This window comes from Neospora caninum, chromosome VIIa, assembly GCF_000208865.1.
Source record: "Neospora caninum Liverpool complete genome, chromosome VIIa".
NCBI classification, from domain to species: Eukaryota; Apicomplexa; class Conoidasida; order Eucoccidiorida; family Sarcocystidae; genus Neospora; species Neospora caninum.
Window position 1 is genome coordinate 1800688 of NC_018393.1, and position 13522 is coordinate 1814209.

General features: G+C 59.3%; 1 protein-coding gene across 1 annotated transcript; it reads right to left on the reverse strand.

The window, feature by feature from the left end:
* Positions 1 to 1094: 1094 nt before the first annotated feature.
* Positions 1095 to 12993, reverse strand: NCLIV_021340 (uncharacterized protein; the record flags this gene model as incomplete). The annotated part of the gene is made up of 5 exons (XM_003882329.1): positions 1095 to 3190; positions 3615 to 4361; positions 4713 to 5150; positions 5538 to 9963; positions 10366 to 12993. The coding sequence occupies 5 exons, from the start codon at positions 12991 to 12993 to the stop codon at positions 1095 to 1097; spliced, it is 10335 nt and encodes a 3444-aa protein (XP_003882378.1).
* Positions 12994 to 13522: the final 529 nt, after the last annotated feature.

The following is a 13522-nucleotide window of genomic DNA, read 5'->3' on the forward strand; positions in this document are numbered from 1 at the left end:
TGATGTTAGATTCCTGAACGAATTACTGAGAACGCGGGTCCCGGCGGCATTTACAGCCGACGGAGAGATATCTGCCAAGTACTGCTCTCCGCGCGCTCACGAGTTGCCTTCATTTTCAAGTTCAATCCGCCCCTAGACAGCTACTACCACTGGTAACATTTCCGGCACTTTTGCACGGAATCGATACACCCCCGTATTATTATTTAACACCAGACCCTTCCCAATTGCTTGACCGTGCTCTAGCCACTTGTGTGGGAGGCGCTGCCTTTTTCCGTATTGCAGCGGAGGCGGACAAAAGCCACGTGTGTGAGGACTGCCTTCCGTTCAGGTAGCCTCCGCATCATATTATCCAGCGTCTACGGAACAACCGACCCTTCGCGTAGTTTTCTAATCAAAAATATTGGCGACGGTAGAACACAGGAAAATGACAGGGTGACACCCAGCGCCCACTTGTTAACCGTCGGCCTGTACACACACGGTCTTCAAAGTAGTCGCTTGTATTGCTCATTCTTTGGGACCCCAGCAGTGATGCAAAACCGCACATGGTACATCAACAGAGTACTGACGGCGTCCTGGGTACAACCGTAGACATCATAGTTGTGGCACAGCGCAGCTGAATCTGTACACGTTTTGCCAGCTTAGAAGCGCGCTACTGCGAACATTCGGCCTCTGTAAACGGCCGTCAGCGAGCGCCTCATGCAACAACACAACGCAACAGACTGTATACATCAGGCCCACGACATGTGCAGCCGGGACGGTGCGTTGGTTCTGTTCAGATGCCTTTCAACTTAAAGCCTGAAAAGATGTAGAATCCTAGGCCCAGTGTCCTTCCTCAAGAAAGCTTTTCCCCGAGGAGCACATTGAGACCCCTTCACATTAAATGTCAAGTCTAACCCCTTTGCGGCCTTCCATCACACAACCAACGCCGACATAATCGCGTGAATCTCGTAAGCCGCAATCTAAGCATCAGCCGAGTTTACGGAGCTTCTAAGAACCATGGTGAAGCTCGCGTGTACGAGCGCCAAGTAGGATGAGGGGCAACGGAGTGCTTTAACACACCAGCGTTTCACCTGACGTCTGATTCCTCTCTCACATCAGTCCATTCTGGCCTTCTTGCTCGATGCAGTTCCCGCGAAGCCTGAGTTGATCAACCTGTTTTCTGGATCGTTTTGGCCGTCGTATTCCCGGCTTCGCTTCTTGTGTTCTTCCAGCTGTTGTGCCGAGTCTGGCCCTCCTTCGCTTCCTCTCAGTTCGCCCGGACTCGGATCATCCACACTTTCATGCGCCTTTCCCCTATCCTTCACTCCTCGTAGCATCACATCCCGATTAACCGCAGGTCCCCTCGCATTTTCATCACGCTCCGATCGTAATAGCCGCCTTAAATCCTGAGCCGGGATATCCCCTGCCAAAACGTCTCCAATGGCCCCTGGTTTCCCAAGCTCGGTACTCTGGCCGTTGACAGCACCCGCTAGCAATGCCAGTGCACCGCATATATCGTCAGGCACAGCTTGGGTCTCTTCCTGAAGAGACGAAGCGGAGCCGTTTCCGGTGGTACCATTGCTTTTGGTTAGCTGCTCGAGAAGTGACGTAAGCATGTCTACCTCTCCTTGCGGTCTCTGCGTCGCCGCTGCCTCACCCAGATTCAGTGCCGGGGCGGGCGCACCGTCCTCACACGATGACGATCCCGCGGACCGCATCCACATGTCGTATGCAAGCGATTTTAGGTTGCTGTCCACTGCGGTCTTCTCCCCTCTATCGTTTGCTCCCCATTCAGTGTGCTGTAGCAGCCGGAGCCTGTCTTCTTCCTCTTCTTCTTTGGAGCTTCCCGAACGTGATCCACGTTTGACACTGTTTCCCGCTTCACTCTCTCCCGGATAGAGGAAGGTATCATCATGATCACCCTCTTCGTATGCCTCTCCGTCTTCGTCACCTGCTGAGACCCGAGGAGCCCCGGCTCCTTCGTTTCCGAGGTACATCATCATACTCTGAGAATCTGTTCCCGCGTTCCTTGCCAACCGCCTATCACTGACGAGCCGCCGACAACCCACTCCTCCTGATCCACCCTCCACCTCCTGCTTCCACTTGACGGCCAGGTCATACGCCTCCTGCAGGCCCCCAAGACGACGCGTACTGAACACCTTGAAGCCTGCGCCGCAGCTCACCTCCCAGCATGCACACTTCACATTGTATTTGATGCCTTCAACCCGGGGGAAGTCGCGGGCTTGAGAGGCGTAGGTGCGGCGTCCCTGTTTGTGGGTGTAGGCCATCCGGTGTCTCCGGCCTCGAGCGCCACTGGAGCCTGAAAAGACGGCGTAAGGGTCCTCGGCTGCTCGGGGGGCGGTGCCAGTCGGTTGGCGCCCGAACACATCGACGATTTGCCCGGTTGCGCCCTGTGCCTGGCCGCCAAGCAAGAACGGCAGCTTCGTTGGAGGAGACAGCGGATGGGGTTGCGCTGCTCCGCCTTCTCGCCTCGAAGCTGAAGTTGACTCCAGGAGCAGGGGCGAAACGCTTTCAGAAGACGAAGCTGGGAAGGGAGACGATGACGGCGACAGTCGGGGGTTTGTTGCATGCAGGGACATGGAGGTGAGTGCACTCGCTACAGACGTCGACGAGCAACCCGATGACGCTCGAGACAGGGGAGGATCGGACGTGAAGGAGTTGAGGGAGGACAGGTTGGCAGTGGACATCTGGGACAAGGGTAACGTGAACGCATGCGTGGATGCGTTCGGTCGAATCCCTGAATGCCCACCTGCTTCCCCACTCCGCGCCGCATGGGCGACGGCTGTTCCTAAATCCCCGGCACCCGAGAGAGCGTCGGCCTCTTCCACACTCCCCAAGATCGGTGAAGACCGAGACAGACCACTCACGTCCACATGAGAATTCAGGAGCGAAAGCGAGGACGCACCCCCGGCAGGTGACGCCAAACCGTGCGAGGTTCGGGACTGAAGGCGTTGCTGCGACGGGAGAAGCTGTTCGGCTAGCTGCTGGAAAAGTTGCAACTGCTCCGGCGACACCGAAGACGGCAAAGAGTCTCCTCTCAGGATCTTGCCCGCGTTCGGCGAAGAGAGAGCAGAGGCAAGATTCGGGAAGGCTTGGGCCAAGGCGGCTGAAAGCGACGCCAACGACGGGACGTTTGAACTGGTAGCAGGTCCGCTCTTTGGAGATGGAGATGCCACGAGAGGCGATGATCCTAGGAGGAAAGAAAAAATACCGCTAGCCAATAACAATAGCGCTGTGACCACTACACAGGCACCACGCTGAAAAACCCATACACCCCGAAAGGAGATCCACATTCAGGCGCACAGTCGCCGTCGAGTAAACGTCCTAAAATAATTCTGATCTTCACTGAGAATGCTACACACGAGGGAGTGCTCTTAGAATTTGATGCCCGCTGTTGTCTCATCGTGAAGCGAACGAGTTGGCCACAACCTTGCAACTGAGATCAAATGTAAAGGGACAGATGAATAGCGTGTCCAGTATGCGACTCGCGACTCTATTCTACGCTACCCTTCTACAAACAACAGGGCATGGGAACTTAAACGCTATGCACGTTACTGCGGTGTCCCGTCGCAATTCCACCGTGGTGTTTCTTGGTTGCCTTTTTGGCTTCTTACCAGAACAAGAAGAGGAAGAGCTCGTCATGCCCGCAGCTCCTACGTTTCGGTTGGCATGCAGACCCGTAGCTGTTGAACCGGCGGCCTCACCACAGATCTCACCAGGCGACACCCGCATCATTTCTTGTTCATTCTCTCTTATCGCATCATTTGTTAGAGAGGATGACGACGGATCATGACCCGCTTCTACGGAGGGAGATGCAGCACCGTGCGGACCCCCAGCAGAAGGCGACGCGTGAGCAAATCCAGAAGGCCCGCGTCGCTCTACAGGTGGGGCCATTCCTCGTCCTGGTTCCTCGCCTGAAGACGCTGGAGAATATGGAGATTCAAGACCCTGGGAAGACGAAAGGGGTAGCCGACCGTTCTCGCTCCCAGTCATCAGCCCCGCAGTAGCCGCGCTTGAAGCAGCCACTTCTGGGGAGGGGGGCGACGCAGCAGACGCGAGGAAAGGAGCTGCACTGGACGGTCCCACGGACGGAGACGCTGAAAGAGATCGTAGGAGCAGGTCAACGCTACCTTTCCGTCGATCCGATGGTGAGGAAGGTAGACCTCGAGACGCACTCTCTAACTGAGCCAGAATGTCTGCCGCCAGAGTGGTCGGGGAGAGCGAGGAGCGAATTGAACCCCCTTCCGCGCTCGAGCTGACGCCTCCAACCCCGTTCAGCGCATTTGCTGTCGCACGGACGACAGCAGAAAGCAGCGCCTCATTGGACATCGCCGGAGTCCCGTTGACACTTCCAGCAGAGCCTGAACAGATTCAGCAGGACGTAATATATATTTGAGAAGTGAGGAGGCAAGCGACGGGGCCGGCACACAATGCGGCTTTCAATATCTATATCCTGCAACGAAAAGGTATCTGCATACATAAGTATATATGCGTGAAGGTGTATACATTCGTTCCGTGGTGCTAACCTGCGTGCGTTGCGTTGGTGAATAAGTAGAACTTGCACACTAACGTTCGCCCTTTTTTTCCCACATGAGGTAAAGCATTCTTCAAACGCCATCTCGCATTGCCCTCAGATTCGAGAGATACTGCGGAGATAGCAGTTGGGTTCGATGACGCACGTCTGCTGTTCTTGGCCTCGTCCGCACACTTACCTCCAGCGTTATGGAGAGCCGGCGGACCAGAATCTGCCGGGAAGATGGACGGGCTGGTGCTGTGAGACGCACTCAGATTTTGTCTCCTTCCTGCTCCGCCTTGTTTCTGGTCCTCCCTTCCAGCGACGCCCGCGGTCCTCAAGGAGATGAGTTCCTCCGAGTCTCGCGGGGTGCTCGCCACATGCGTTCCCGTGAAGCCTGGGGCGTTCACGTCGCCCGTTCCCGGACTTACTCCACCGACACCGCTACCTGCAGGTGCTGCGGCTGAGGGGCCGCTTTGCCGACGCAGATCCGCCGCCGCCGAGCTCTGCTGTCTGCCACCGCCGGACACGATTACCGGTGCTGATCCCATCTGTCTCTGCCTCTCTTCGATCGCTTTTTGACGGGCTACTTCGAAGCCGAGCGTCTTAATATTGTAACACGTCTGACGGGAACGACCTGAGGAAAGCGGCATCATTGTGGCGCAGAAAAGGGAGACACGTACTGGCGGGGAATGCTCCGGAGTCACCAACGTGCACAGAGGGCCCGCGTCGTCAAAACCGTAACTCAAAGTCCCCATCCACTTTTAAACCATCGACCCGCGCACTACAAACCAAACCTACACTTCTACATATGCATGCACGCAACATGCGCTGCTAATCGGACGGTGTTCGGGGGCCGTCACGCGCGACGATGTGCAGAAGCATCCTGGCAGCTGACAGCGGTTCTCCGCCGACTTTGGTGAGAACGGCCACACTTTAGCAACACGTGATCTGGCGGCAAAGGCGCAGTGCCCATCCTAGCACATGGAAAAACAGCCTCCTGTATGGTTGTCTCGGTTCTTACCGGAGCTGTCGGTCCACTGGGCAACCCAGCACGTGTTTTTCTTGCCGATGAAGACTCCCTTCACCTTCTCGAGTTGTGAGGCGCGTCTGGCGTACTCCAGTCTCTCGGCCTGCTCCTCCTTCTGACCGCCCGCTGCTGACTCTCGACCAGGTCCGGATCCGCCTCGACTTCCCACGCCGCTCTCTCTCCCGCTACCTCCAGCGGACCAGCTGGCGTGTGTCTTTCCTCGTCCTTCGCCGGCCAACTCCCTCGCCTCGTGTCGGCGAGACGAAAACTGACCCGACGCCAGTCTCTGCTGACCCGCGACGCCTGTGGGAGGGGTCGAGCTGCGAAGGTGGTGAGGCGCCGACTCCGCGGCCCCTGCACCCGGACGGGACGACGAGAACTGAGGCTGACGCGACAAGAGAGAAGCGCGGTGGGGCGCGCGCGGGGCACCGAGAGCCGAGTCGTTTTGGGAGGGAAGGGCAGAGAGCTCTTTGAGCAGCGGAGACGAGCACTTGGACAGGGAGGTGGCTGACAGCGAAGAAAGCGAGTGGAGGTCGTCCCCGACCGCAGACAGGGAGCCGTCATGGCGCCGGAGGTGAGTTCCCTCTGTCTTGATACGTTTGGCGGAAGGCTCCGAGTACGGAGCTTTCCCTCGGCGCGAAACGTTACCTCGCTCGGTTGTTTCTGTCCCTACGCGTTCCTCGTCTGTAAGCATTCCAGTGGTCGAGCGCCCTGGAGACGCGCTTGCTCTCTCGAGCCCACGTAGCCTGGAAGGCCCCAGAAGCGGACTCGGTTCTTGCTCATCGCCCTCTCGTCCACCCCGCTGGCTGCCGACTCCCCGAAGTTTATTGGCGTATGTGGTAGGGACACTGTTTGCTTCCCAAGTAGGAGAGGCCAGGGGGGACGGTGCCCCAGACGACACAGCGCTTTGAATCAGCTGGCGAAGAAGAAGTTTCTGGCTCCTCTCCGCGACGCCGGATCGGTCCCGGCCACCCACACCAGGTTGCGCCGCCTGTGACGACCGCGACGGAGACAGAAGTCGCTGGAGAGCCTTCAACGCCGCCTCCGTTCCTCCCGACCGAAGGATTTGAGCTAGCGCCGCACCAACATTCTGTGCACTCAGCCCCTGTCTCTGAAGCTGTTCCTCCAGGCGCTGCTGCAGTGCCAGCGTCTCTGGCTCGCCTGCAATCGACGCCCAGCCTTTCGCGCCGACTCCCTCCAAGTCGGTCGAATCTCGTCTGTTGGATCCTGAAGGGTCAGCGTTATCCAGCGAGGACGGCTTCCCCCCCGGTGAACCTACACCCCGCCCTTGGCGAGGGTTGACTGCATCTGCGCTGAACTGCGGAAGCTCGTCCTTCTCACTCGAAAGGAGCCGGTGACGTGCCAAGGGGTCGCGGGAATCCGAGTCGTCATGCCGCCTAGCGCCTTTGAAAAAAGAACTAACCGTAGGGACGTCGTCCGCCTCAGTGAGGAACTCGGGTTTCTCCTGCAGTCGAGAATCTAGACGGTCCTCTGGGGCATACGATGCAGACTCAAAGACCTTCGAAAGCCTTTCGTCTTCAGCCAACCCGCAGCGAGCGCCGCCTCCGCCCTCGCTCGTCTGCCCGAGTCTTGCCTCATGCTGCAGCAGTCGGAGAGACGCCGCACGGTGTTCCTGACCTTCGCTGGTCCCTGAGGAAAATCGCGAAGGCTCAATGTTCTCGACGTCTCCGCGGTGCATGTCTTTGTTGCTGGAACCGGTGTTTCCCTTCGCCAAGGACGCGCGCAACTCCTCAGCTTCACGGGCTTTTTGCCGCTCCTCTGCGCGGCGCTTTGACACACTGTATAAACAGTCGAGGTCATGGAGCGCATCCAACAGACGCTCCTTTCCCCACAGACGGGGCGGAACGGAGAAGAGCTCTTGGAGGATCACGCGGTAGTTCTGGAGCGTCTGCGAATGAAGTGAGCGAGTCTGGAGGAGCTGCTGGAGGTGAAACGCGAAGCCGCCTTCTGACTGGGACGCCCAGGACGGCGCCAACGACCGAAGCGCCCTGAGAGACGCAACCAGTGCACTCTTCTGGGCTCCGACCTCCATGTCGGCGGTACAGAGGAAGATCGAGGGATCAAGAAGAGCTTTTGCCGGTGAAACGGCGAAGGGCGGATTGGTGTCATTCGAACCTGATCCGTCACCCTTCTGGCCTGTCTTCACTCCTTCCTCCCGTTCTTCTGAGTCGTCGTGATCTCGAAGCGCTCGTCCCCTTCGGTCACCAGGGACGTCTTTGCCTGTTCCGTCATCGGGGCCTCGGAGACACTCGGACGGGGCCTGGTCCCCGCTATTCGCAGTCGCCGCGGCGAGAGCAGTTTGGCCGCGAGTTGAGATTCGACTCTGTCCCGGGTGAGTTCCGTTTCTCCGCAGATCATCGCAGCCATGGTGGCCAGGAAACTCCGAGTTGCCGCACGATTTGTCAAGTCCGAAATATCCGCCGCGGAGACCCGGCGAAGACACATCCGTGCTTCCCACGCCATGTGGGTGGCAAAATCCGGCGGCCCCGAATTTGCTCTCCCCCGAGAAGGCGTGTTTGGATCCGACCATCCCTGCGTTTAGTGGAAGCGCCGAACCAGACAGCTGATCCAAAATGTGCCTGCATCCCGGCTGGCCGGTCCACATGAAGGCGTTTCGAACCAAAAGCCTGTTCGGCTCCTGTCGAAGTAGAAACAGTTCGCGGACGAGGAACTGCTGCTGCAACGGAGACAGAGAGGAAGGCCGACCACCTCCGAGTGGCTGGAGGCATATCCGGAAAATGTGCGCGTAGGCCAGCTGCTCCACGAAACATCTCGAGGACCGGAGACAGTCTACATGCTCGAAAAAGAGCGCATGCAGCTCGGGTCCACACCGCGGGAGGACCCCCCCGTGAGGCACCGACGGTGCCGAGACGGCGTGGGATGACGAGTACGCGGCAAACGGCGACACAACTCCCGGCATCCGATGCACTGATGCCGGATGATATCCACTGGACGCGAGCGGAGTTGGCGATGACGAGGTCGACAGAGAACTTTTCTCCTCAGGAGACTCAGCCCCCGTGCCTGAGGGGGTGAACGGCGAGAACGAGAAGGCGCCGGGGGAAGCCACGGACACAGAGGACGAAGGCGAGGCGGCAGGCGTGTCGACGCTGCACCGACCGCCGAGCCCAGCGGCCTTTTCTCCCGCGCCTGGGCATCGCGTGGCGCCGGACGACACGGATGCGCGCTCTTCCTCTTCGAAGCCCTCTCGTGTTTTCTGACCGGTCAAGAGCCCAGCGGCGACCCGGCTCAGCCTGTCGCGGTCTCCACCTTCGAGTTCACTCGCTTTTTCCTGAGCTCCGACGCCGTCGTCCGCCTTGGCAAACCCGTCTCCCATCCCAATCAAATCCGGTTTCGCTGCCTGCTCAGTCTCATCCACCTTGGGGCTCGGCAAGACCCCTGAAAGACGCTTCACCTCGACGTCGGCCCCCGTCAGCGAGTCGGATCGCGGTTCCCCGATGTTCGCCATGCCGACACCGCAAGGGCTCTCTCCGAATCGACTCGACGCCGTAGGCGTGCACGCAGGTGTAATCGCGGAGACCGTCGTACTAACAGTGGTTGTGGCTTTCGCACGGAGCGCGGCCTTCTTCTGAGTGTCCACACAGTCGTCGCGGATGTCCGGGCAGAGTTTCCCGTCCTCGATAAACGCAGAGACGCTGCCGCCAATCGACACGCGAGCTCCCAGCGGCTTCTTCTCCTTCTCCTCTCCCTCGCGAGGCTCGGAAGCCCCTTCCACGCCAGCGCCAACCTCCTCTTTGAGTTCACCCCTTTTGAAATTCACAGCCTTCTCCTCAGTGGAACTGTCCCCGCCACAGAAACCGGACGGCGTCGTGTCTCCTCGCGAATCGGCTTCACGGAAAAACTCGCCGGTGCCCACTGGCGACGCGACCGTTTCGCTCGACGACGGAGACACCTCCGCGGCAAGAGCGTCCGGGCACAAAGGCTCCAGCCCAGGTGGCCGCAGGGTTTTCAAACCTGGCGACGCTGACGGCGAAGGCGAACGCAAAGCCGCGCCTGCACCGACGTCGCAAATCGACTTCTGGCCCTCTAGCCTGGTCTCCGCCGGCTGTACAGCAGCGTCGTCCATCGCACTGGGCGAAAACGCGTGGCAAACGGAGCCTGGGGGCGACGCAGAAGACGGCGACAGAGGCGAGGGCGTCGTTGCTGAACATGAGGGAGAGGCCGAGCCAGGGAAGGACGACGGGAAATGGTACGCGCAACACGGACTGGAACGAAGGCTCGGGCCTTTACTGGACGCAGAGTGACAGCAGCAGCAGGCGTCGTGCAGCTCTTCCAGGAGATTCAAGAGGGTCGAGCGGATTTCGAGGAAGAGAGACAGCGAATCTTCAGGGAGAAAACAGCGGCAAGAAGCAGCCCACTTGGCTCCTCCCACTCCGGGACCCTGCACGAAGAAACCACAGAAAACAAGGCCTGGACCGTGATACGTCTGACGGCCTTGCCAGGAAGACCTCGTTCGAGCAGCGGCGTGGATACGGGGGCGACGGACGGGCGTCGAACTCGGGACTGAACGTCTCTCGCACAGTCGCGATCACGTCTCAAGCAGGCGACACAGGAACACGCATCTGAACCGTTTCGTGGAGCAGTGCAACCCCCTGGTTGTCCGCGACGACAGACGCTCGAACGGTGTGCGAGACTGCTTTCGATCCAGTTCACTCGTTCGTCGCCTCTCCTCAATCACGTTCCCTGGGGGGAAAGAACAACTGGCATCCGCTACGGGGAAGGCGATGTTTCGCTTTCCTTCAAAGACGTGGTCTGCCGCCTGCTGACCCTCTGCGAGGCTTACCGAGCACAGGGTTCCTGGAGAAACAGCCGTAATCGACGAGTCGCGTCGCGATGGAGAGGCGCCGCCGGGTGCAGACCCAAAAAGCAGTGGTGCCCCGCACGCATTTCCTGCGCTCCTCGGCGTGAGGATGTCCGGATGAGGCGGGGCCAGAGGCGAGGCGAGGAGGAGTTCTCCTTCGTGGCAGAAAGGAAACATTTTCTTCTGGAAGAGAGGCGCAGTCCCACATCGCTCTTCGCGCTCCTCGCCTTCACTCTTCTTCCCCTTCCCCGTGGCGTTGCCAGGGGCGCCGACTAGGCCGTCAGCTGAGGCATCAATGTCGAAGACGCGATCCTGCGTCGTTTCCCCACTTCCACCCTCCTTTCGATCTTCAAACGCACACACTGTGAGACTCTCCCCTCCTACTTCTTTCTCATTCTTTGCATTCGGCAGTGCTCTAGGGACGGTGAGGAAGCCGGGGATGAAGCCCGAAGAGAGACATGAGGACCCAGACGCGCCGTGGGAGCCGAAGAAAAAGGGGCGAGCGCGTGGAGACCGTGAGGCGCTAAAGACAAGCTGACGGGCAAACCGCGAGCAGCAGAGCGGCGACGACGTAGGCGTAGAGGGGGAACAGTCCATCGTTTGCCCCACCGGATACAGAGGCAAGGACACATCATCGAGCCGCAGGACAGCTGAACTCTCTCGAGCTATCGGGCCCCCAGTGCCACAGTCAGTTTTCACCACCGATTCGTCTTCCACTGGCCGATCACTGGCGGTCGCCCCGCCTGGGCGCCTGGCCGCCGCCGTTGTCAGAGGCGCGTCGGCGCCGTAATCCTCAGCGACGGCGCCATGCGGGTCTTCGTTCTCTCCAGCCCGTGCGTCATCCTGTTCTTTGTCGTCGCGTGGAATGAACGTGTCTTGATCCTTCTCTGCGGCCACATGAGACAGTGCAACTGCACCGTTTCCCACATTTGTGCCGGCGTTGGCCAAGTCTGACGCGTCTCTCTTTGCTTCTCTCCAGCGGGCGACTCTCGTCACATCCTCGGCACTGCTGACGGCGCCCGAAGAGAGTCCCATAATGTCGAGCTCAACGGAGAGCGAGAGCATACGAATGACAGCGTCCTCTGGAAGCTGTTGCGCTTCCGATGTCGTTGCAGTCTTCTCATACCGTTCGCCAGCTTCTCCGCCTTCCCTGAATCCTGCAGGCGCGACTAGCGCGGCCGCGTCTTCTCCAGTCTCTGGCTTCATTGTCCAATCTGACTGGTGGTCCCCGACAGTCTCCATCTCCACATCGCCAGCTAGTCTCTCTTCTCCATCGCTCGACTTTGCCGCTCCCTCGTTCAAACTGTCCCTTCCGTCGGCGTCGGCACACCCGGAAGGCGGCGTATGCGGGGGACGAGACGCTCCGGCGCCTCTGTTTCTGCCTCTTCTTCTCCCGCCATTGAGCCGGCCCGAACTGGCCATTCTCCCCTCCTCGTCGCGCCCTCTCGCGTGGGAAAGGGCCGCGGGATCAGGATCGTTGCCACCCTGTTCTCTCATTTCCTGCTGTCGAAGAAGGCGGAGCCCTGGCGTGCGTCCTTCTTCCTGTTCGCGCAGCGCAGCTTGGAGCCGCGTGTGGAAGTCAGGTTGAAGAAGCGTTTTCCCACCCGTCTCGCGGTCCCCGTCGAACCCAGAAAAACCGTCTTCCTCTGTGCTCTCTCCGCTGTCTTTCTCCTCTTGCAATCTCTGTTCTTCCTCTCTCTGCCGTTCCTGCTTTCCCGGTAGCCTCGCCTCCGGTTTCAGCTCGGCGCCAGCCCCAGTTGTGAGGCTCATTGAAGGAATTCGCGAGAAGAGGGGCGACTCGTGGAAGGGAAAGGAGGGAGAAAGCCCGCAGAGGGGATCGGCGGCTCGCCAGAGCTCTGCTCTCCGCCTGCGGCTGAAAGAGAGAGAAGAATCAACCGACGTCGAGCGCGAGAGACGGTGAGAGGGCGGAAACGCATCGGCCGACAAAACGCGTGGCCTACCGGCTCCACACTCGACCTCACAAGGCAGCACCTCGTTCACGTCCACCCCCATTCTGTCGTCGTGCTTCGCCATGAGTGACAGGCGCTGCTTGATCTCGGGCTGTCCCCTGCCTCCGGCATCTACGCCAGGGTCTCCCCTGCTTGGACTTCCCTTGCCCTCTCCCAAGAAAGACGAAAAAAGGGGCGAGCGTAGGGCACCAGATCCTGGTCTTGCTGCGCCCCGCCTGTGAACGACAGCGGACGAAAACGGAAACGGTTTGGGGTTCCCCCGCGAAAGGCCCTCTCGGTCGACGAGTTTCGTTCCCGGCAGCGTGCGGTCCTCCTTCTCTTCTTGACCCGCGCCGTCGGGGCTTCGGGAGAGAGAGGCGACGTCCGTGACACTCTCCGGCAGGAAGTCGATGTACTCGTCGTACTCAGTCAGGCACCGTCGCAAGTGAGGGCTGACGACTGTGGTGCCTACTCCCGCGTCGCGAACAAGCTGCCGGGAAGCGACAGATGAAAAGTCTGAACTTGAAGACGCTGCAGTGCACGGCTCGGACGCCGGCGCTGAAGAAGCTTCATTGCGACCCGGACAGGCCTCCTGGTCTGTGAGAAGTTGCAGTCGCAGCGCGTGCCGCTGTGGGGGGGAAGAGGGCGTCTCTGGTTGCATCGTTGCTGTGCTAGGGCATCGACCGGCTCAACAGGGAAGTAAAAAACTGAAGGGAAAAACCTTATTCCTAACGCTTATGTACAGGTCATTTGCATATGACCGCAGGCCTTTGCAGCAGCGCCTTTCTGCGAGCAAAGATGCTGGGGAAAAGACGTCGTTCAGGGCGATACAGAGGAGTGTTCTCCGACCAAAAGGATCAGCAGAAGAAGAGTCTGGCGATGGCGTCACTCTCATACGAGAGGATGACAATACACCTTGGCCGAAACTTCCAGCAAAATTCCGCGCCCGTGCAACAAGGCTCGTTTCGTCTAGTCTGCTCTTCGACTCATTCCCACAGGGTACAAGCCGTGGGACTCAACCGCGAAGATGCCTGCGAAAAAAAGCACTGGACACGCAGGCACACCACAAAAACCAAAGATCAGACGTTTTCCCGCCTAAACGACGGCGTGAACGGGGGCGCAGAGGATACAGAAAAAACCTAGTGGGCGCAGATCGTTGCTCCAACACGGAAATGAAGGTGACGGCTCGT